The 24,188-nt window shown below is 40.1% G+C and overlaps 1 protein-coding gene across 4 annotated transcripts in view; it reads right to left on the reverse strand.

The window, feature by feature from the left end:
• RANBP17 (RAN binding protein 17) overlaps nucleotides 1-24,188 on the reverse strand; it is a 168,222-nt gene that overhangs the window by 141,935 nt on the left and 2,099 nt on the right. Inside the window, exons 2-12 of one of the 4 annotated variants that reach the window (XM_033142824.1) lie at nucleotides 21,629-21,775; nucleotides 20,215-20,305; nucleotides 18,038-18,204; nucleotides 14,178-14,243; nucleotides 12,495-12,599; nucleotides 10,639-10,804; nucleotides 7,254-7,327; nucleotides 5,754-5,873; nucleotides 3,042-3,188; nucleotides 2,568-2,740; nucleotides 1,629-1,822 (exon numbers count right to left, since the gene is read on the reverse strand). In XM_033142824.1, the coding sequence (XP_032998715.1) occupies nucleotides 1,629-1,822; nucleotides 2,568-2,740; nucleotides 3,042-3,188; nucleotides 5,754-5,873; nucleotides 7,254-7,327; nucleotides 10,639-10,804; nucleotides 12,495-12,599; nucleotides 14,178-14,243; nucleotides 18,038-18,204; nucleotides 20,215-20,305; nucleotides 21,629-21,775 (1,450 nt within the window). Of the gene's footprint in view, nucleotides 1-1,628; nucleotides 1,823-2,567; nucleotides 2,741-3,041; nucleotides 3,189-5,753; nucleotides 5,874-7,253; nucleotides 7,328-10,638; nucleotides 10,805-12,494; nucleotides 12,600-14,177; nucleotides 14,244-18,037; nucleotides 18,211-20,214; nucleotides 20,306-21,628; nucleotides 21,779-24,188 lie in introns of all 4 variants that reach the window. The other 3 variants (XM_033142821.1, XM_033142822.1, XM_033142820.1) reach the window with 3 other exon arrangements.

The following is a 24,188-nucleotide window of genomic DNA, read 5'->3' on the forward strand; positions in this document are numbered from 1 at the left end:
TTTTCTTTGGTGGTGGTGGTGGGCAGATTCAAACACTTTGACCTACAGAGTTTTTCTGAGAATAGCATCTAACCACTTTCATCATATGTACTGACACACAACTTGGGGTACAAACATATTAATGGAGTCATTAATTTTCTTATACCACTGAGTATCATCTTCAAAAGATGCATCTCCCGTTTTAATCCGTAGCATCACTGTATTCCTTCATGAGTATTAAAAACTATTTGCATAAATTACATCCATAGTGCTTACAACAACCCTGTTAAATAGGTCAGAGTTGTTATTCTGATATTACATATGGAGCGGGGAGGTACCAAGGCTGAGACAGTTGGCAATGTAAGGCCACTTAGTAAATATAATTATGTATGCTTAAACAGAACTGCACAGTGACCAGTGACACACAATTACCAACAAAACATGTCTTGCTTTCTTTAATTATAGCTTACGGCGTTTAAGGCCCTCTGTCTTGGAAAGCCTTGCCATGTGGCACACCCAACAATAATAATTTCTAGCCCAGAGACCAAAAGATCTAGCTTCTGAAAAGGGTAATTTTCATCCCACCAAACTTTAATTCATTGAGTGTCTCAGCAAGCATGCTGACAGCAGCAATCCAGCGGACTATATACACCTCAACTTTCAAAAATAGTTTTGACAAATTCCCTCACCTAAGACAAAGAAAAAGCAGCAGCAGCAAACCTCAAACCCCACTGATCAGGTTCCTCCCTGCCTGCATTCATCTATCACTTGGCAGAAGCCATCTCATCAAGCTCAGCAGAAAAATCGGCAGGAGAAATAGGAACACTCAGTCAGCTCTCCTGAAAGGCCAGCTCCAACTGGCTCCTCTCTCTCTCTGGACTGTTTCCATTCCAACCATTCATTGTAAGAGCTACAATGCAACTGAACTGGTGCTCAAGTTTATTTTCCTCTTCCTACTCTTTTAATGTGGTCTAAACCACTGAGCCTAGGGCTTGCCGATCAGAAGGTCGGCGGTTCGAATCCCCATGACGGGGTGAGCTCCCGTTGTTCAGTCCCAGCTCCTGCCCACCTAGCAGTTCGAAAGCACATCAAAGTGCAAGTAGATAAATAGGTACCACTCCGGTGGGAAGGTAAACAGCGTTTCCGTGTGATGCTCTGGTTTCGCCAGAAGCGGCTTAGTCATGCTGGCCACATGACCCAGAAGCTGTACGCCGGCTCCCTCGGCCAGTAAAGTGAGATGAGTGCCACAACCCCAGAGTTGTCCGCAACTGGACCTAACAGTCAGGGGCCCCTTTACCTTTTACCTTTACCCTTACTCTTTTATTTAAAAAGCCACTCTTTTGTGTCATGCCATTTATATTTGTTTTTATTTATCTTATTTAAACTGCTCTAGAAGTCTTTCTGGCTGAACAGCAGGGTAAAATCTGCTACTCAGGAGCCCTCTGAAAGTTGTGGGACTTCCCCATCATTCCCAACGACTGGCCATACTGACTGAGGCTAACAAGAGTTGGAGTCCAACAAGGCAGGTTAGCCAAGCCATGCTTTGTTTTTTTCTGATAGTATTTTTCCTGTTTTTGCCAGCAAAGTTCTTCAGGAGGTGAAGGCAAGTGTACCAGACAGGCAAACTTTCAGACAACATAAATACTAACCTTCCTGAATTGAGATCGCCAAGGGATTTCTACTAGAAGACTGCAACAGCTTCTGATAGCTTTGTGCATTTTGGTCAAATAGCTGTACAAGAAGAGCGCAAGTCTTTTCGTATTCACATCTGCTAACTGTACACAGTTGCTCCAGCTGCTGAAAAACTGTGGCTGTATCATCCAAGGGATCATCCAAACCATCTCTAGAATACATACAAATAGAAAAGTCATTCTGGGCAATGTAAAATGCATTGTGTATGAACGTAAGCATTTTGGCTTACGTATAAGGTTGCAATCCTATACCCTGAATACAACGGGTCTTACTTCAGCATAAATATGTATGGGTGGCTCTGTATTACTCTGTATTAGCTACAAGATGGGGGAAAAAACTTCTCAGGAGAGCTCCTTCAAAACATACACTCCAAAGCCAAAAACTGAAAGATTATAGAGCTACGATGACCTATTACCCTGTTTCTCCTAAAATAAGACATGGCCATAAAATAAGCCATAGCAGGATTTCTATGCATTTGCGAAATATAAGCCGTTCCCCGAAAATAAGCCATGCCCCGAAAATAAGCCATAGTGATGCGGCACCTCCCATTAAAACAGCCTGGAGAGGCGTGGCTATGCAGCGTACCGATACGACGCGGTTAAAATAAGACATCCCCTGAAAATAAGCCATACTGTGTTTTGTTGAGGGAAAAAAATATAAGACGGTGTCTTATTTTAGGAGAAACACGGTATCTTAGGAATGCAACATAGGAAATAACCCAATCTTCGACTGGACCAAGTTGAATTCAGGAGCATTTTCCCCTCACAATTTTGTATAATAAATCAATCAATACTGTTATCATAACACAAGAAGAATATACATGACAAAGACAAGTATGCTATCAAATTGGAAAAAGTACAGCAGTACTCGTGGAGAAGACTACTTCATGTTGTTACCTTATAACCATGGGGACAGATTCCAATCTAGAAGTAATATATGCCTTTGTGATCTCAGGTGCATATGTATCCAAGAGATGGGGTTCTGATGATTTCACAAAAGGCACCGAGGCAACCATTCTCTGCCAAAGGGTTAGCAAATAATGAACGCTGTTTGGTGCGAATTCCCAATGCTATGAAGAAACAAAATGAGATTTTCATTAAAGTATGTTTTAGCCCAATGTGAGCAATTACAAACATTGTAATCTGTACTATCACTGTTATTTACTATTTCTGTTCATGCCTCAATTAGAACTAAAGCCCCAAGATGTTATGTAAAACTGCAAAAAGATATGCTCCCTAATGCTGATGCACTCACAGAGATTGGAACATGTAAAGCATCAGTTTTAATGAGTTCATCGTCATGCAAGGTATGCACTTTAAAAAAATCATCCTTTTTATTAAGCAGATCACAGAACAGTCTACCAGTCTTACCTGTAAACTAGTAATAGTGAAACTGGCTATCAATCTAATAACTTCTGGGTAATCTTTCACAACTACTAATTCTCCCAGTTGATAATTAGTCTTCAGTCGAGCCAAAAATCGACAGAATTCATGATAGTTACCAGGATCCGATAAACCCTAAATTGCACACCAACACAGAAGATTGTAATTAGTAAAGCAATCATCTAATGGCAGAAATGCATGCTTTGAAAATATATACTCAATTATTTTGCACAAGGTGGGCCATTCCAGAATGATCTGCATGTCCTGAAGAGGATCCTGAAAGATTAAGAAGGGCACAGAAAACTGTGTTACAAGAGGCATATTCGGAAAAATAAACATTATTATTATAAGAAGAAAAATCAGTAGAGCTGAGGCACAGCAGAGGGGCTATGCCCATGTGTTAGGTGACCAGATACAGAGTTACAGCAGTGGAGCAGCTGGCTGTCTCTTTGGAATCATGAATATAAAGTTTGTGTGTATGCAAGTGGCCAACAGATGTTAAAGCTAAACGAGAATAAATTCTGCAATTCATGTTTCAACTGCTTTTTGTTGTTGTTGTTGTTGTTGTTGTTTAGTCGTGTCCGACTCTTCGTGACCCCATGGACCAGAGCACGCCAGGCACTCCTGTCTTCCATTGCCTCCCAGTTTCGTCAAACTCATGTTAGTAGCTTCGTCCTCTGTTGTCCCCTTCTCCTTGTGCCCTCAATCTTTCCCAACATCAGGGTCTTTTCCAGGGAGACTTCTCTTCTCTTGAGGTGGCCAAAGTATTGGAGCCTCAGCTTCAGGATCTGTCCTTCCAGTGAGCACTCAGGGCTGATTTCCTTAAGAATGGATAGGTTTGATCTTCTTGCAGTCCATGGGACTCTCAAGTCTCCTCCAGCTACCTTTCGCCCAAAATGCTTCAAGTTTAATGTCCTTAGGAAAAAGCAATTTTTTTAAAATATAGTGATGTAAGCAACTTGGCTGTCTCTTGTTAATTGTTGCTGAGCACCAGTTGGTTGAGCAGAATTGGGACTTTCTCTCATGTCCTCAGCCAGCTCTATTAGTACCCTGATTCAGGCACACTAGGAGTACAGCGATATCTCACAACCTGTGGCAAGAAAGCCAAGCTTGTTGCGACTCCTTTCTGGTTCTGGTGTTTTTACACAAGCAGAATGTGTGCTTTTATTTAAAATGCATCTCTGGGTTATTTGTGGGGCACAGGAATTTGTTCATTTTTTTTTTCAAAATATAGTCTGGCACCCCACAAGGTCTGAGGGACAATGGACTAGCCCCCTGCTGAAAAAGGCTGCTTTCATTTGCTGCACAAAGTTATCACCATCTGAGGCTCTTCTTTGTGTGCTCCCCTCCATGAGAGATCCAGACGGTGGCAACACGAAAATGGGCCTTTTCTGCAGTGGCTCTCCACTTGTGGAAAGCTCTCCCCAGGGAGCCTCACCTGGTACCTTCATTACAGTATCAGTATCAAACTTTATTTCGGTCACAGACCAGCATAAGATAAAACATATGGATAAAGTGAACACATTAGACTTAAAACAGGTAAGGAATAAAAACTAGTAATTAAAAGGTGATTATATCATACATACAGGTGAAACTCGAAAAATTAGAATATCGTGGAAAGGTTCATTTCTTTCAGTAATTCAACTTAAAAGGTGAAACTAATATATGAGATAGACTCATGACATGCAAAGCGAGATATGTCAAGCCATTATTTGTTATAATTGTGATGATTATGGCGTACAGCTGATGAGAACCCCAAATTAACAATTTCAACTTTAGGGTTTTTATCAGCTGTGCGCCATAATCATCACAATTATAACAAGCAAAGGCTTGCCATATCTCGCTTTGCAGGTCATGAGCCTATCTCAAATATTAAACTCCAGTAGCTAATGAAAACTATTGCTTACATAAATGGACTTTTCCACGATATTCTAATTTTTCGAGTTTCACCTATACTTAGAAAGATAGAAACAGGGACAAACAGTTAAAAGTGACTATAAGGGAAGGGGGTATTGTTTCTGTTTGTTACTATGTTCTGTGTTTTTATATTGTAAGCCTCCCTGTGGTACTCAGATGAAGGGCAGTATAAGAATTTAATAAATTAAATAAATGAATATTCCACATAGTTATAAGCAGCTGTGTTTTTCAAATAAACAACAGTGTATTTTCAAACACACTTGCAGAAACTAAACAGAACAGCAACATAACACTGCTGGGAAATATTTTTAAAGCTGCCTTTTTCTTCTAGAAAAGACAGCGCAGGCACAAACCTAAGTCTGGTGAAATAATGAACCATGCAGACAACACTTGGAGCTGATGGGCCACCATACTTATCCCAACCCTCATGTCTTCCCCAAAAGCTAACACCACAGGAGCTATTTGCTGAGTAATTGGCATGTTTCCCTCACCAATGGTTTGTATGAAGTTGCCATACAGGAAACTCTGTAACATTTGTCACTGTTCATCAAGCACAGAACCATTCCCTATTGCTTCTTTTTAACCCAGAAGGTAGAGGATATTTGTATGGCAGCTTATGTGCCACACGTGATGCCCCCTATTTCTCCCTTCCTTTCCCAGCTTATTAGCCCAAACAAACAGGAACATAACTGCTTCCTCCACAATTTAAATTAGTGGCAAGACATATTTTAAAAAGCGGGCATCATATACTCAGAACTGAGGAGAAAACTGACAAATGTATACCTGAGGATTTTCAAGTATTCTTTTTACTCCTTTGATCAGGTTACCAAGATATTTGGCACGTTCTGGGTTGCTAAATAAGGATCTCCTTGTAGAAGCAAACTGAACTAAACAAGAAAGTGCCTAGAAAGAAAACAAGGATTTAGTAATTTTATTCATTAGCAAGATACAACCATTCCTTTTTGGACTAATGGATACCAGAAGCATCAAACACCTTACTGCTTATACCAGTCAAGTTTCTTCTAGCTTAGAAAAGTCTATACATTCATGTTGGGCCAACAGCTACAGTAGTCAAACACAGTCTATATTTAAAACACAGAAAGCTGTCATCAGTGTTCATGCGCCATTAAAAACAATGCTAAATAAACTGATTCAAATACACATATCTGTATGTACACCATCTCTACAACGGACACAATTCAGGTAGTTACTGGCTTCTGGTATGATCATATCCTAACAGAACACTAGCCAGACAACATGGTGTTGATACTGTGCCCTGTTGCAAGGGCATGTGCTGTGATTGCACAGCTAACCAGAAGAGCCCAGTCACTTATGCTGCATTGTGACAATGTAAGAGAGCCATAGCAACTCTGGCAATACAAGGCCAAAACTTAGTGGAAAGGGGGGCATGGTGGTGGGGGAAGCATGGAAGAGTGGCCCATTTTGTTAGAATTCTACCCACCATTCCACAATTTGGGGATTATCCCTGGAGCAACTCCTGTATGACAGAAGTTAATATTTGAGGCTATTTATAGAGAGACGTCTAAAATTATGCATTATTTGGAGGGAGAGATTTTTCTTCCTCTCTCACAGACTACTAGAATCCGAAGTCACTGAAAGAAACTAGACGGAAACTTCAGGGCAGACACAGGGCACAGTCAACCTGTTCACTTCCACAGGATGCAACAATGGCCACAACATCAGCTTTAAAAGCAGGTTAGACCAAATTGTGGCTAATAGTCATGATGGCTATTTAATAACTCCAGCATCAGAGACGATGCAAAGCACATGCAAAAGAGTGAGCCGCCCCGAGATATTTGGATGAAGGGCAGTACACAAATTTAATAAATAAACAAAGAGTGCTACTGCAACATCTAAGGACAGAGAAGCCCGTGGAATTGCACTGGGAAATGCAAGGCCAAAATAATCCCACACACTTCCGCACGTTTTTACTGTCTGTGGGCAAATACATAATTGATGATGGGCTGAGCATTTGCTGTGGACTGTGGGAGAGGCTGCAGTTGTAGCTACATTTATAAATATATTGTTGATTTGCTGCTGACTGATTAGCAGAAAAGTCCTGTTGCTTCCAATTGCAATTGTGTGTGCTCCCCCTCTTCTAAACTGTACCGCAGAGACCCCTTTGGAGCATAAAAACAGGAGTGAAATCTAAGGTGATACAAGGGGCAATTCTGGTATGACATATTTATTAAACATGTACTAATGTCCGAACAGCTTCTCAGAAATCACTTTCTTTTACTATTGGAAAAACAACATACTTACTAACTGAGACAGCATTGATGGGAGGGAATGATACAGATCAAAAAAGAGATCCAAGGTTTCTGGCTCCAGGAAGACTGAGAAGGGAAAGGTAAAATTATGAAATGGGCATATCCCTGCGTTACAAAGAAAATAACTTTCACAAGTTCCACTGCTCTTTTTAAAAATGGTAACAAATATAACAGTTTAGCATTTGGTCTAGACTGGCAAAAAGAAAAAGAAAAAAGCAGGCCATATAAACCATAGCCCAAATGTTGGGACTCCTGCAGAAAACGAAATTTGCTACAGCAAGCCCACAATTTATGTGCATTTAACTTGTGCACATTCAGCTTTATGTCACAAAATAAAAATAAAAGAGGGCAGAAAGGAGGCAGGATTACAGGAAAAATGATGTTGACAATCCCACCCACTATTGAACCCAATGGGTTTTGACTACACGTGGTTTTGGTGTGATCCCTGGAATGTAACCCCCGTGTAAGTTGCGGGCTTACTGCAACTGCACAACCCCATTTTCTTTTTTCTAAATGGTCTCTACTTCAAGAGTACAATCCAAATTATACTAGTGCTATGTCGAATATTCACCAGCACACATTTTTACATAAAATGGGTGTCTGGGGTGGGGTGGGGATGTTTTCCAAGCTCCTTCCCAATATTTTATACTTGTTCACTGATAATGTTATCCGCTGTCAGGTGATGCTCCAATCCATGTTTTGTCCCCTTTAACTGCCTCACCTTGCTGCTGAACTGAGATCCCAGCCAACTGGGGACAATGTGAGATCATGTTTACATCACAATGCCATGGAGCCAATCAAGATACAGCTGCATGAGAATGTCACAAAGCCAATTAAAGCTGGGGCAAGAAACATTGTGCCGAACTCTGAAGGGGTTCCAAGTAGGAAGCTGTGCTGCAACCCACTTTCACCTGTTTGCATACTCTCCTTTGTCCCCACCCCACACAAAAAAACACACACACACAACCACCACAGAGGAAAGGGGAATAAAAAGGATGTGAACCTGCCACTGCTTAAGATCAGCACTAAATTCTACTCTTGCTATTTCAGCATTCCTTCTTTTGCCTCAGCCTCTCCTTGTGACTATCAAGCACAGGAGAAGCAGGACAATACGGCTTGGCTCCCGAACAAATCGGCTCCTGAACGCTGCAAACCCGGAAGTAAGTGTTCCAGTTTGCGAATGTTTTCGTAAGCCACATGTCTGACGCGGCTTCCGCTTGAGTGCAGGAAGCTCCTGCAGCTAATCGGAAACCGTGCCTTGGTTTACGAAAGGTTTCGGGAGTCGAATGGAGACCCGAAATGGATTGAGTTCGAGAACCAAGGTACCACTGTAAACCAAACCATAGCCCTGTTCCCCTTTTAGGACCCTCATACCTAAGGGACCGCCTCTCCTGGTATGTCCCAGGTAGGACCTTAAGGTCCTCAAATAATAATTTGTTGGAGGTCCCGAGCCACAAGGAGGCTAGGTTGGCTTCAACTAGGGCCAGGGCCTTCTCAGTACTGGCCCCGACTTGGTGGAACAGTCTGGCACAAGAGACCAGGGCCCTGCGGGATTTGGCATCTTTCCGCAGGGCCTGCAAGACGGAGCTGTTCCACCTAGCCTTTCGGTTGGTTTCAGTTTAACCCTGATGTTTCGTTCTTTTGGGGTGATTGGTGGGCTACTTAAAAATGAGGCTGAAGTTTAGATTTAGTTTTAAATTGTATTTTAATCTGTATTTTAATGAACTGTTTTATGTTTTTGTTGTGATTTTATTGGTGTTAGCCACCCTGAGCCCGGTTGGGCGGGGTATAAATAAAAATTTATTATTATTATTTTCATTGGTTGTCAGAGTTATGTTTGGGAAAGAGCGAATATACATAAAGTTCTTGTTCACCGCCTATGTCAGGTTTTAGTGTATCCCTGAAAACCAACAGTTTTTGTTTCATGACCCGAATAGCTTTCTATTAACACAATGAAACAGTACCGTTTGCCGTTTTAACATTATGTATGCTTATTGGTTTTTTAAAATGTTCCACAAAATACACAAATATTACAGGTATAAAGAACTTTGCTTTGAAAAGTTCCTTTTTAACTAAAAGCTCTTTTCAAACACTAGGGAAGGGGAAACGTTCAAGTAACAAACTTTAGCAATATATACACAAAATGAGAACAGGCATCTCAGTCTTTACTACTGCCCCTCCGAAGTGAAAGGCTGACATTTTTAAAAAGCTGTTCAGCACAAAGCACAGCAGCTGGAAGGTAAGGAGACCCACAGAATATAGTTTGCACATACTTCTTAAGTACATTATCTAACCGAAACTTTCTAATGGACCAATGAAGCAGGACTGCAGCAACAATGTGCGCTATTTAAAAGCTTCCAGAGGAGGCAAAATGGATGTACTAGAGAGAAAAGAAAGATTGCACTCTGCAGACTGTTGTTGCTGTATACACGTTGCCCATTTTAACTTTCATTAACTTCTCTTCCGCGAAAGAATTATTAACTTAAAACAGTTTTCACCACTAAGGATGGGTTCAATGAAACATTCTATTTAGATAGGGAAGGACTGGGAGCAATATCACTGTTAGTTGAGCATGGATTCACCTGCACTTTTTCAAGAGAACATTTGCAAAATAGCAATTATAGAAGAACAGCTAGATGGACAATGGGAGGGAAGGGTATTAAGGGGAATAGTCAGGAGGGAAAGAATAAGAAAAGGTGAAGGAAAAAGGAACGACCCATGTAGGGTGGTCACCAGCACAGTCCCCATGAGTGCCATGGTCCCCAACAAAGGACCTGGCCTCGTAACCAAATGTATGAGGGGATTTTTGTGACTGGTGCCCCTTGGCACTTCCTCAAAATTCCAAATGTGCCCACTGACCAAAAATGGTTGGTGATCTGTTATTAGGCTATATTATAGTCCTAGTAACATGGAACTCCATAGTACATCATTGTGCCCCTGCATTGTTAATACTAACACTTCAGAGGCTAGCAGGGGAAAAGAAACAAAATTAGTACAACATTATTTCATTGGATACCAACCACCCTGAGGCATCACTTATGACAAATAGAAACCATGGTCCCTTACATTACATATTGACTGCATGGCTTACACCTCACATGCAAGGAGTTTAATTCTACCCAGGACTACTGTTGAAGTTCAGGGAATTAAGGTGTGGGACTGCACATGGTTGTGAGCTGCGAAATATGGGAAGTTTTGTCGTAATAGTTCCTCTCCTAACCCATAGAATTATTATTTTTTGCAACTAATATCATGATCAAAAATACATCCATAAGACACAATGCCTTTAGATGCAAAACAGATATTCAACTTCAAATGTGTATAGTCATGGGCACCACATAAAATGTTAGGTTATCACCACTAATTAATTCTCTTACTTGATCTCCAGTTTGTTGGGATCTGTACGGTGCACAGATCATCTGCAGATTCATCCGCTGAACTGCCAATGAAGTCATAGTTAAGACAATTGAGGACAAGTTTCAAAAGGTGCATTGCTAGATTTTGTTGTTGCTGATCCTGAAGATTCAATGGTTTTGCCAACATCTAAATCCAGACCAAAAAAGAAAAAAAAAATGTGTGTCAGTAACTGGCCATATTCACACATCATAGCCGACCTCAGAGATAGCTGCTTCTTCCCTCCTCACCTACTGAGAGCAACAAAGCATGATCCCTCTCCTAGCAATATGTCCAAACAAGGGGCTGTGGGGTTTTTTGGGGGGCACCATAAAGATGAGAAGAGCCTTGCTGGATCAGATCAAAGGTCCATCCTGTCCAGCATCCAAAAGCCTACAGAAAGCCCACAAGTGGGATATGAATGTAGCAACGATCTCCCCATTTGTGAACCGCCCTGGGATCTATGAATGAAGGGCAGCATGCAAGTTTAATAAATAAAAACAAATTAATAAATTTGTGCTCCCTAGCAACTGCTATTCAGAGGCACAGAACATAGCAATCATGGCTAGTTACCATTTATATCCTTATCCTCCATAAATTTGTCTAATCTACTTTTAAAATAACTCAATTTGGTGGTCATCTTATGGAAAGGAATACTGCAGTTTAACTATGCACTGTGCAAAGGAAAAAAGTGAACTACGATCACCAGCATAATTCATCGTTGCAAGCCAAGGATCTTGGTTTGCTGCTCTCACTGTGGGAAACGCTACACGGGAGCTATCTGCACATTCATGGTGAAATATGAACTATGGGCTGGATTTAACTAAATAGACACACTCGTGGAAGCCAGTGGACTGAGTTCTGCTATTGCAATGGGACTTCTTCTCCTGCCTCCCCCAATGGGCTCTGGGGGCTCTGGAGAATTCCCAGAACAGTGCATGGGGTGAAGAGAGGGGAGATCATTCTGTCTGGCAAGCCGAAATATTTGCACTGGTGGAACAACTGTAGTTATCACAGCACTGAATTCTACCCTGTGGTTTGCCTTGACATCCAATGGTAACCAAGCCAACAATAATCATTTTGAGACCCCCTGGTATAGGGTGGTATATAAATTCAATTAAGAAGTAGAAGAGGAAGAGGAAGAGGAAGAGGAAGAGGAAGAAGAAGAAGAAGAAGAAGAAGAAGAAGTCACTTCTCTTGGTTTATTCAAAAAACAAAGTAGCAATATAAACCACCATCATGAGTCAGAAATTTAAGTGGAGACAAATAGAGATGGACCTGATGGGGGCAAGCAGGGAGAGAAATTAAATGATCTCTCCCTGTGTTCTGCATCCATCCATCCATCCATCCATCACCAAGGCTTCTCACGGATCCTCACTGAAATAAGTCTATTCATGTGTTTAAAGTACAACACGTTTGGTGGCTAGTTTAAGTTTTCACCACAAATGTCTGCCAGTATCAATCAGCTGTACCACTCTCTCAATTACACTGGAGCAAAGAGTATTATTTGTTTAAAAACCCAGCATATGTGAGCTTTACTGGCAAGAGTTCTGTTTCAGGCTGAATTCATTCTGCGTCTGATTCCAATCCTGAATTCATCTCTATTCTACTATGTTCTATTCTGTTGCTTGTTCAACAGCAAACAATGTTCTGGTGGCATACTAATTTTGCTCAAAAACAAATACAGTTATTAGCCACTCGGGTAAAGCTGGGACAGCTCAGTCGATAGAGCATGAGACTCTTAATCTCAGGGTAGTGAGTTTGAGCCCCATGTTGGGCAAAATATTTCTGCATTGCTGAAAATTCTATCTTTATAATACAGCTTGTGTTTTAGGCCTACCTCTTTCAACAGCGAGCATGCCAGCATCAAAATGTCTTTTAAAGTAGTATCACGAAATGAGGTAGCTATTTTACGATGCTTTGATGAAGGTCTAGAATAATCAACCTTAAAATAAAAATTAAAAAACACTTCAGAATCAGTGTGTCTTCATTTTGACTTGATAAAACATATTATTTGTATGTAAGCTACAAGACAATTATTACGCAACAGGAGGTCTACATCCTATTATTTAATTCATATGATCCTCCTTACCCACATGTTCTTAGTTTTGTTTCCCTCTACTTGTGTTAAGCCTAATTTGAAATAGATATATAAATATGACTTCTGTCTGGAACTCACTATCAATGCAAAATACAAGTGGTTCTGAAATTACTGTGTGTGTGCTCTAAAATGAACAGGAACAAAGTTCAAGTGGAGAAAGTCATTCAGAAAACTAGTCCTCCAGACATGCAGAATCTGTACCCTACAATCCTCAAATATAAAATATAGTTCCCAGAACTTTACATATCTAATACCAGGACACTTAGTTTAGAATATTCAGTCATTACGGAGGACAGTTCCTTCCTAAGTGCAGCCAAGCTACTTTGCAAAGCCAGCAGTGACACCTCGGTCCATATCTATACATTAGGGTCAAGTCCCACTGATTCAATTGAACTTGCTTCAAAGCAAACGTGCATAAGATCATATTGATAGGAAACCAGAAGAGAAAACAAAGTATAAAGGACAATCATTCCACGTAGGATAAGGATTAAGGATTACAAATTCTTAGGCTGCATTCACAAGAGACTTAAATCTCTTATTAAATTCCTGCGTCTCTATAATCGCATCACACCAACCCATATTGTGCAAGTTGAACTGCTAAAAAAATTCACATTGCTAAGCTAACTCCCTCATCATTTTAGTGGAGAGGACATCACACACACGAGAAACATCCATCCACTAGGCTTCTCTATACCAAAAATTACAATCAGCAACAGATGATACATATCTGTTAAGAATGTACATCTACCAGATCAATTTGTGTAGCACAGCTTTTTCTGATGACCATCATCAAGCCTAAAATTGGCCATGCTAAACACCACGTGCAAGCTTCAACGGTAAAAATATCCATGGGAGAAGATAATGCCACTTTAAAGTGTCACCTTGGATTATACTTCGAAGCAAAGACTAGCTAATGCATATAAAGAGAAGCAAGAACCCTGCTCTCCTTCCCTTCAATCTTATCTTTGGTTTCCTCCAAAGTGATAAAGACTAATAGTCTTTGCAGCCCTTAGTGAGGTGTGGATAGGATTATTAAAAGCTGCAGGACAAGTGAGAGAACATTTCTGCATCTTTCCTCTCTTAAGCTATTTCCTATATGCAGGGTGCATTTGCCTGTACTTCTATGTTGCATGGTTGAGGAAAAGTGTGATTACTTGATGTGGCTGGGGGGAGGCATTTGGTTTCTTTGTCCTTTTTCAGAGTATTATAACTGATTCTAGCAACTGCTGGATGGGCCACATTCCATCCACTCAGTAGGTATTGTTGCAACCCATTTCTCTGCTTCATTCCATTAAAAACATTTCTTAGGCAATTTTTTACTTTTTACAATGTACAGCAGCTTCCCAATTTCCAGCCCCATAAGACACTCTGACCATTCTCTGACAGCATAAAAGAATTTAAAGAGGAAAGAAGTGCACTTACAAAATTCATTTCCTGAGTCAGTTCTGAAAGAATCATTACTCCTATTATGCAGTGGTCCACAGTCCCCTACAGCATATAGAAAAAAAGTGTTAATGTTCCAAAATGAATGTTTTAGGTGTCTTTTAATCTCAGGGAGGTATTCAGCACTGTGCTTTTCTGATCATTTTGTCATCTGAAGCATTTTTCCCAACCCTGCAGAGCAGTTTTGGGGGAAGTACCAGGATACATGGGGGGAGGAGAGGAGGAAGACCACTGAGCTAGCAAGAGACCTTGCACTAGCTTCTGCTAGAGCAATGTTTCCCAAACTTGGGTCTCCAGCTGTTTCTGGACTACAACTCCCATCATCCCTAGCAAGCAAGCATCAGGGATGATGGGGATTATAGTCTGAAAACAGTTGGAGACCCAAGTTTGGGAAACACTGAGTTTAGACGAATCTGGCCATTTTCCTCCATATTATCATAACAAATAAATTCTGGTTTCCATATTTTCCTCCTAAGAGATTACTTTTCCAGTTCCCAAATATAATATAAATATAAAAGGGGGGGGCATTCTTTAAGGTATTTCATAATGTCTTCTTGCAAATCACATAAAACAACTTCAGCACCACAGATTGAACAGCGCATGAAAAAGCTGGCTGGCCTTCATCAAAACAGACTGGTGCTTACAGTGGCTAACTGGATACTGCCCCCTTTGACAACACACCTCTAAGAAAGCATAAATACCGTCAGTCTGAAGGAAACCACTTCTAGGCAAGCAGCGTTTCCAGCCAAGGAAAAGGAGCCATGACTGACTAGGGTTCTTGCCCCTGTTTTGAAAAACTACAAGCGCCCCCCTTGAGAATGATACCACTCACATGCTGCTCCAGGGCATGGCCAGCACAAACATCATCAAGTAGGTAGGGCTATCCCCATGCATTCTCGTGGCCCCTTCAGAACCCACAAGTACTAACACCTGAATGCCTATATCAGGGAGGAGGGAGTTTCTCTGCTATCACAAGCGCATGGGATTGCCTTATATTAGTTCAGACTATTAACCCAGTTAAGTGCCATATACTCAAATTGGCCTTGGCTCCTCAATGTCTTAGGCCAGGGGCTGCCAACTCCCAAGAGACTGCGATCTACTCACAGAGTTAAAAACTGGCAGTGATCTACCCCCTTTTGGGGAGTTCAGGTCAAAGTTGTTGAGATTTTTTAAGGCAGGCAGGCCCTGTTTCTTGGCATACAGGTCAAAATTGTTGATCTTTTTTTTAGGGAGGAGGAAAGCAGGGCTAAAATCATGAGTTTTTTGGGGGGGCAAATTTGTTGAGCTTTTTTGAGGGGAGCCAGTGATCTACCAGTGATCTACCAGAGACGTCCAGTGATCTACTGGTACATCACAATCTACCTATTGGACGTGCCTGTCTTAGGCAATCAGAACAAACCGTTCCACAGCCCCACACAGCCAAACTCCAGGAATGGCTGGCAAACTTACTGCTATACTAGGCAAGAAAGATATATTTACAAATTTAAACTGGACTCACCCTCCCCATTTTTCCCTATTTAATGACAATCCAAACGCTTGTGCCCAAAACTTAATATTTATTGCTGATCAACATCTCTATTTTAAATGGTAAGTTCAGCTGGGAATTAGAAATATGGTTTCATTTTGTCTCCCAAAGGAAAAATAATTCAGTGAAGGAAGTCTCACAAGAAGCAAAGTTTTGAGTTTGAATCTCTATTATTAATGAATTAACTACAGCAGATTCACACTTCAAACATTTTAATAATAAATGTAAAATCAAATTACATTAATAAAAATAACTGCAAAACAGCCACAGTATTCTTCCCATATTTGTTGTTAATGAACACAAGGCCATTTTTATCACACTTTCCTAATGATTTTAAAGTGCATTAACTGTAACATATTACCAGCTTTTTCCCCTCATGCAAAAATAGAGAGAGAATATAATGACATTTAACAGCGGATGGTTTCACATTTGTGAAACCAGGATCAGTTTAAATCTCATTTAGCCATTAACATATTGGGTGGCCTAAGACAAACAACTCTTACAGTCAGTCCTTTTCCCATATTGGGATAATACTACTCCCTCTTACCGCGCTCTTAGAAGCATTACTCAGATAAAAGTATATCAAACACTTTTTGAGCACCAATAAATCCTAACTCTCACAATCGTGAGTTTGCTTTGCTAAATAATTCCTTATCTCCTTCACCATTCCCACTCAGTGCCAGAGATTTTATCTCACAAAAGGAGTTGTGGTTGGTAAGCATCAAAGATTTACCAGGAGGGAAAACACTCAATCCACCACTTTGGTTTGAATATTCAGTTTGCATCTACCTGTACTATTTACTTTCAAATGAATTTGTAAAAATTCCATGACAACTCTACTTCCACCTAGGCTAGGTAGCAAAAACTACCTAATCTAAGCTTTGATGATATAAATACATTTCTCATTCCAAGTTAAGGGAACTCATTTCCCCACACAGAAAAATAACCCCCTTGGAAACTGCCTTCCTCTATTAACTCCCCTTGCCTTACATAATTTGAAACAAATGAAGTGCCTTTTCTATTTTAATTTTTTAAAACTATTGAACTGAACAGGTGAGAAGACAGGAGCATGATGAAAATCTTGGCCATAAGAATCACAAGAAGAGAATCAACACACAGTCCTGGGTATAAATTACCAATTAGTTCTCAAGGTAAGCACCACCCATAAGTAGGGGAAACCTTAAATAGGCATTTCCAGAACTTGGGCATTACCTTAACTCTTGTTATTTCTTGAGTTTCTAGCAGGGGTGGGGAAGGGACTCCAACTCCCATCAGCCCAAGCCAGCATGGCCAAAGGTCAGGAATGATGGGAGCTGGAGTCGAACAACACAAAACAGAATATTTAATATAAAATAAATGGATCACCTCTTGTCTACTAGGGTTAGCATAGCTTCTCAAATCTGGTTGTGTTTGCCTTCTCATTCACCAGAGTCTCTACATATGATGGCCCTACTATTAACTGGAGGAGACTCTCGAGAGTCCCATGGACTGCAAGAAGTTCAAATCTATCCATTCTTAAGGAAATCAGCCCTGAGTGCTCACTGGAAGGACAGATCCTGAAGCTGAGGCGCCAATACTTTGGCCACCTCATGAGAAGAGAAGACTCCCTGGAAAAGACCCTGATGTTGGGAAAGATGGAGGGCACAAGGAGAAGGGGACGACAGAGGACGAGATGGTTGGAAAGTGTTCTCGAAGCTATCAACACGAGTCTGACCAAACTGCGGGAGGCAGTGGAAGACAGGAGTGCCTGGCGTGCTCTGGTCCATGGGGTCATGAAGAGTCAGACACAACTAAATGATTAAACAACAACAACAACTATTTACAGGAAAAGGAAACTTTGGTGCAAAAGACACATCACTGTTTTTATTCAGCACTAGAAGCTAGCTCCATTCAGCAGCAACCCTTGGCACTGCTGGACTGACATGGAGGAAAGTACCAGTACAGAGCAGAAATTATTGGAAGGAGATGCAACCAACTGTTTCTAGCATCACCTCCCCAGCAGCCCCATACATCTCCTTAGTGCCAATACACTAGCAAGAGGGCTATTTCAATGCTATATTTTTGCATCCATTTTTCATCCAGTTGCATCATTTTCTACAGCACAGTTCTCACGACAAAGTCATAAATAGTCTCCACCTTAAGTCTGTTCTTCTTTTATATTTCAGGCAGTTCTTAATCGTATAATTTGCAGCTGACTGAACTACTTTTTCCATTCTGTGTCTCCTCCTTAGGATCACATGGCATTTAAAATATGTGACTACTATATTTAATACAGAAATGTTTTTAACAAGCAGTCATATTCACTTTCTCTTACCTGCAAAAACTTTTTAACATCAGCAATAATGTCTCTAAAGATGAGCTGGTCTTTCTGAACATCAAACCAACCCAACTTTGTGATCTTAGCAATTACTTGAACAAGAGCTTGGATCACAAAAAGGGCCAGTTTTGGTCGAGATGCAACATAGTTTAATATGTAGTTTCCTGTACCGAAATACCAAAAATTAAATCAAAATCATTTTATGTTCAATACATCAAGCTTTTCTAAGTTACCGGTATATTGTTATTGTGAAATACACGGATTGAGTCTCCAGAAGGCCAGATCTTGAAAATTGTATAGTAATATTCCTAATTAAATGCTTCAAATCCAAGTGCAGTTATTTTAGTGCTATTTTTAAAGTACAATAACTCAAAAAATAGTATTTTTTGAGAAGGCTGAACATGTCAGCTGAATCTACAAGAAAAAATGTCCAATGCTGTTCTTAAGCATAGTGCTTCCATGCTGTCCATGCCAAAACCAAAGCTCAGGGATGTCTGCTTGCCTCTGTTGTGATTACAGATTCCATCACCCCAAATCACTGGCCATACTGGGCGGGGCCAATGGGTGTTACAGAACAAGCACATTGTCTACTTCTGTTATAGCTCAACAGAACTACCAAGGTTATGGGAACAGCTTACCAGACTCACTTTTAGTTCTCTACAGGTACCACATCTGTTTGGTGTTTCCTGGCAGACAAGACCCTGCAGGAAACTTGTGTATGCCATACCTTGTGAGCTTCCAGTTGCCAACTGGAATCACTCACCATGTGCCCTATTATTTTGGTTAGTTTGGTTTGATGACCACCTGATTAGCTATGTCAGGGTGCTATTTTGCTTTTTAATTTCTTAGAAGGCTTATTTCATATTCTGATCCATTACAACATTCTATAAATAAATCTTTTCTTCCCCCATTACAAGTATTCACTTTCCCCCATTTATTCTAAAGCCTCTTGCCTATCACAATGAGCCCTAAACAGCTTCGTGCCAGGTTTACGTGGAGATATTATTTCAGAATCTGCGAAGATGAGAGTCTGAAAAGTCTTTGTATTAAACAAGAAATTAGTTGAGCAACCATATCAGCTCCAGATGTTCTGTTTGTTTTAATCAGCTCTCTACCATCATTGATGCAAGTAGGCAACATGCTCATGACAGCATGCCTCAAAATAAGGATCCAAATATGGCTTTGTCTCCCTTAAACGTTAAGTCCCTGGACTAGAACTACAGGCAAGGACTAGTAGCAAAACTCTTTATTATTGAAGTCTAAGGAGCTAAGCAAATATTTGATGTTAACCCCACATACATAGGTTCATTAAACTAGAAGGAGACTTAAGCTTAGACTCAAACAAGAGCCTCAATCACAAAATGTGCTGGTTTTGATTCGAGCTGCTGCAGAATTCAGTATGTAGCTGACTTCTCCAAAATATGCCAGATAAAACATACTTTTCCTTTGTTATTAACTGATAAACTAATGGTCCGTATTTTAGATCATTTCAATAAATACTGAAGGACACATCTTACAAGACTTTTATACTAAGGGACAGATACCCAAGCACGTATGTACCACATTAATTATGAAAGAGTCACAGATATTTGTGCATTTAGTAATCTTATGCCCACACCCAAATAAATATATCTTATGCGGAGCAACTGAAGTCAATTTTTGTTAGCACATCTATTAACGTTTATTATTTATTTTTATTATAAAGCAGGTGAGGAAGATGCCTGCTGCTGCATTTGTTTGACAGATCAAAACTAGCTAAGTATTCAAGTTCAGTACTACTGAAAGCAATGGGACAGTGTGAAATAAATGCATTTACAACAAGGACATAGAGAGGGCCATACATGTACCTAGGCTCCTGATCAATTTCTTAGGCTTTTTAATTCATGCAATACAAACACACCCACATGTTTACACATTTTGTCCCATTAAAAAATAAAGGACAACGCAAATTCCAGATCACATCTTCATCTGATTTTTCTGGAACTTAGAAACATCAACAGTTTATCAAAGAATGATAAAGTATACAGCAGCTGTAAATGAAGAACACCTAAAATCATTCTGACTGGCAATCTTAAACTCTTTGACTAACTACTAGGGCAATTTTAAATTTATATCATTACAAAAAAAAACACCCCTACTGCAATACTGAAAGGAATAAACAATACTGTACTTACTGATGTCCATCCTTTGCTGAACAGGTAAAGGAGGTGTTTTGCACACAAGTTTTGAGAGGCATGTTGCTGCTAACAGTTGCGCATAAGAGGTCTAGAGAAAAAAGCACACAATTCAGGTGGCAGTAATAACTATTCATTTAAAAAATCCTTAGATAGCATCCAAAAATATAAACAAGAAATACCTCTCCTAAACCCTTGCTGTCACAAATTTGCTCTATTTACTTGGGTGTGTGCATTTTGATACAATTTACAGCTCAATCCTGAGATTAACTATGCAAGCACATGAGATTAAGACACATACTGTATTTCTCTAACAGCTATTATATTATTTTCAAGGATATGCCTGTAAAATATAAACAGGGTCAGACCTTCATAGACCCTACAGTCCCTCCTTTTAAATCACGGCTCTCTCAGAACTACTAAAGCATCAGTGAGGCCGAGAGAGGGCTTTGACATCTGGGCAGCCCAGGACTTCCATACACATTGCCCAGGCTTGCACCCCAGGGAGGTCACTTCAGTGCTGCTAACACAGCAATTTGACTTCACCCCTGGAGGCGCACTCCATTGCCTCTCAAGACAAATGGCTGCCAAAAACAACCCAGTACCCTCCAGATGGTTTGGGCTAGAATTCCCACCATCCCTCAACACTGAACAAGTTGCCTGTGGCTGAAGGACATTTAGTCCAAACTCTCTAGAACTATTGAAGACTTCATACTGCATAAATGTGGCCCTTTCTGCCTCCATGGCATACTGAAGGTGAAGGGGATGACCCAAAATATATGGTCTGAGCTATAAAGTTAAAGGGACTCTTTCCCTGTCCATAAGCAGGAAGGTATTTTCAACCTGAATACATAGATTTAATCTGCCAGATCATAGCTTTAGACTGATATATTTGGAGAGTCTAGAATGATTTCACCATTTTACCAAAGGGAGCTAATATTTCATTTGTGTAAACCAAGCCATTATCATGTGGAATGGAAAGCGTGATTAACTCCTAAGTTATGCATAAATATAACATATTTGTTATGTTCTTCTAAGGTATTAATGCTTGTAAAAGCCTTATCCGTAATGGGTGTGTGTCATTTGAAAATCAGGTATCAAAACAAGCAAAACAAGCAGAAGAAAAAGCACCTCCAATGATTACGTTGCAGCCAACTTATTTTATTTGGGGGTGGAGGGAATCTCCTTTTAATCTACAAAATTTCATTATCATTACTTTCAAATCTCACACTACTGTCTATGAAAAGCAGAGAAAGGATGGGTATTTAATGAATGTGTATTTAAGATAATAAAGTTTGGTATCTGAAGAAGTGTGCATGAACACAAAAGCTCATACCAAGAACAAACTTAGTTGGTCTCTAAGGTGCTACTGGAAGGATTTTTTTATTATTATTATTAAGTTTGAAGCACTTACTGTTCCTTGTTCCAGTAAAAGCTGGCATTGGCTAAGACATTCGGGACTATTAATAAGCTCCAATAGCACCTTTTCTGCTTGTATTCGCTGTGCTAAGTCTGTCCCCTCGTAGAGCTGTTTACAAAGAACTTCTAGCTCTGCCAAACTCTGCTGGGGGGAAAAATAAGACATAAATTGCCCTCCATTAATATCCTCATAGTACTATTTATTCGTGCACATTCATATATAGGAATATGAAAGTCAGAATGGGCTGTATCCAAGCAAGTCATATTCATAACTACTGTACCTTAATACCATTCATCGCAATGGGTCTTTCCTATCACTACCGCATTTACTTGAATCTAATGCTCACCTTTTTTGGCCAAATTACGCTGCAAAAATTAAGGTACGCATTAGATTCAATGGCACATTTACATTCACCAGCAAATATCTTTTTTGGTTTGAAGGTTCTGAAAATTGAGGTGCGCATTAGATTTGATGGCGCATTAGACTCGAGAAAATACGGTTAAGTCAGATACAGTCAACTCACATCTTTTGTTTGGGTTATGTTCCAGAGACAGCACATAAAGCCACAATCGCATGTAGTCAAAACAACCATTTTAAAACTGGGAAATGGCCTGTAATACTCTCCTAAGGTCACACACACACACACACTGTAACTGCACCTCCAAATGCAAGTGCAATTGCAGGTGGGATTGCCTGTTTTCCTCCCAGCCGCCTGCCCACCCACCCAGCCACCTTGCTTTTTTTGGACAAGTGCATAACTTGAAATCACATTGGTTAAATGCACATACGCTGCAAGTACAACCCTGTGTGTTTAAATAATGAAGTATCCCTAAGCCATTGCCAAGGGGTGGGGAGGAAGGACACAGGGGATGCTCATCCAATTCCTCCCACTCACAGCTCAAAAGTAATTTGTTCATTTATCACCCAAGAAAAAGATCCTAGCACTGAAGTAGCATATGTGCAAAGGAAACAGGGATTATTTTTCAGATCCAAAATGGAAGATCATGCACACGCAATTAAATTTCCTTGAGCATCTAAATCAAAAATATTTTTTCTTGTGCTTAACAAACGAGAAAGCAGGCAAAGTTAACAGTAATAATCATTATTTTTAGTGCTGCTTTCGGTCTTTGCCATTTATTTCCCACTTACCAAGAAATATAAATTTAGTTTCCACCTCACCACTTGTGAGTTGTGAGATATCCTTCCTAATCAAAGGAAGAATCAAGGTGCATGAGTAACTTTTGCTCAAATACACTGTGCTTGATTCCCTCCTCTCTCAGGTATACAGGCTAAATATAAGAACAGTTAGGAAAACATATTGTGTCTACACAGGTAAAACACATTAAGCTTGAATCTCATCACCATAAAACTTAAGAGTATTCACATATTACTGGGGATGCAGGAGTATTAAGACAAAACTACAGTAATGAAGTGGGTGTACAGTGGTACCTCGGTTTACAAACTTAATCCACTCCGGAAGTCCGTTCTTAAACCAAAGCGTTCTTAAACCAAGGCATGCTTTCCCATAGCAGTGGGGGACTCAATTTACAAATGGAACACACTCAACAGGAAGCGAAACATGTTCTTATTCCAAGAAAAAGTTCACAAACCAAAACACCTATTTCTGGGTTTGCAGCTTTCTTAATCCAAGTTGTTCATGAACTAAGCTGTTCTTAAACCAAGGTACCACTGTGATCTGGTTAAACAGAGTTCAAAGTGAAATGTTTGTTGAGCTGCTCTTAATGAAAGATTACGCTGAGTATCTATAATTGCCCTTTGTAAGCAGAGTGCATGTCAAGGTACAGTCATTACCCTAGTAATAGCAACTTCATATGAAGGACGATTATTGGATGATGATTATCAAAGTACATAAAAATACAAAGTGCTTAACACTGCCCCTTCTCTACCCTAACAACATATTGTTTTCACAGGGGAGTTAGAAGTCTCCTTCTGGGATGTCTATTAGCATCTATTGGCCATGATAGCTAAACAGAACCTCCATGCTGAAAGGAATGATACCTTCACCTTCTTACCTACTTGTAAGTTTTAAGGGGTACCTGGATAGCTAGACTGACTCATGTTCTGGTCCAGCATGTCCATTTTATGTTCTTAGGGCAGGGATGAGAAAGATATGGTCCTCCAGATGTTACTAAATTCCAGTTCCTATCAAACCCAGTCATTATCACAGATAATAGCCGTTGTAAACCAACAACATCTGAAGGGCAACAGGTTGTCTACCCTTCTTAGGCAGAAGAGAGTAAATAATTGGGATTTTGTTGAATATGTAAATATGTCCTTTAACTGAAATAAACAATTGAAATTTTACCCAATAGATATCAAATATTTTTCTTTTCTGTTCCCAAATGGCAAGGACTGGCATAGGTATTCTTAGTCACCAGCCAAAATGGTGTTTCACCAACTTTTCTCTACCTTCCGCAAATTCAGATGTGCATCAACTGTAGGCCCAATATGTCCCCTCATTGTTTGCATGAGTGCAGTCACGATGCAAACACAAACTTCAAGTAGTGTTATGTACCTTTGTTATGGACAAAAA

The sequence above is a fragment of the Lacerta agilis genome, chromosome 3, assembly GCF_009819535.1.
Source record: "Lacerta agilis isolate rLacAgi1 chromosome 3, rLacAgi1.pri, whole genome shotgun sequence".
In the NCBI taxonomy this organism is placed as follows: domain Eukaryota; kingdom Metazoa; phylum Chordata; class Lepidosauria; order Squamata; family Lacertidae; genus Lacerta; species Lacerta agilis.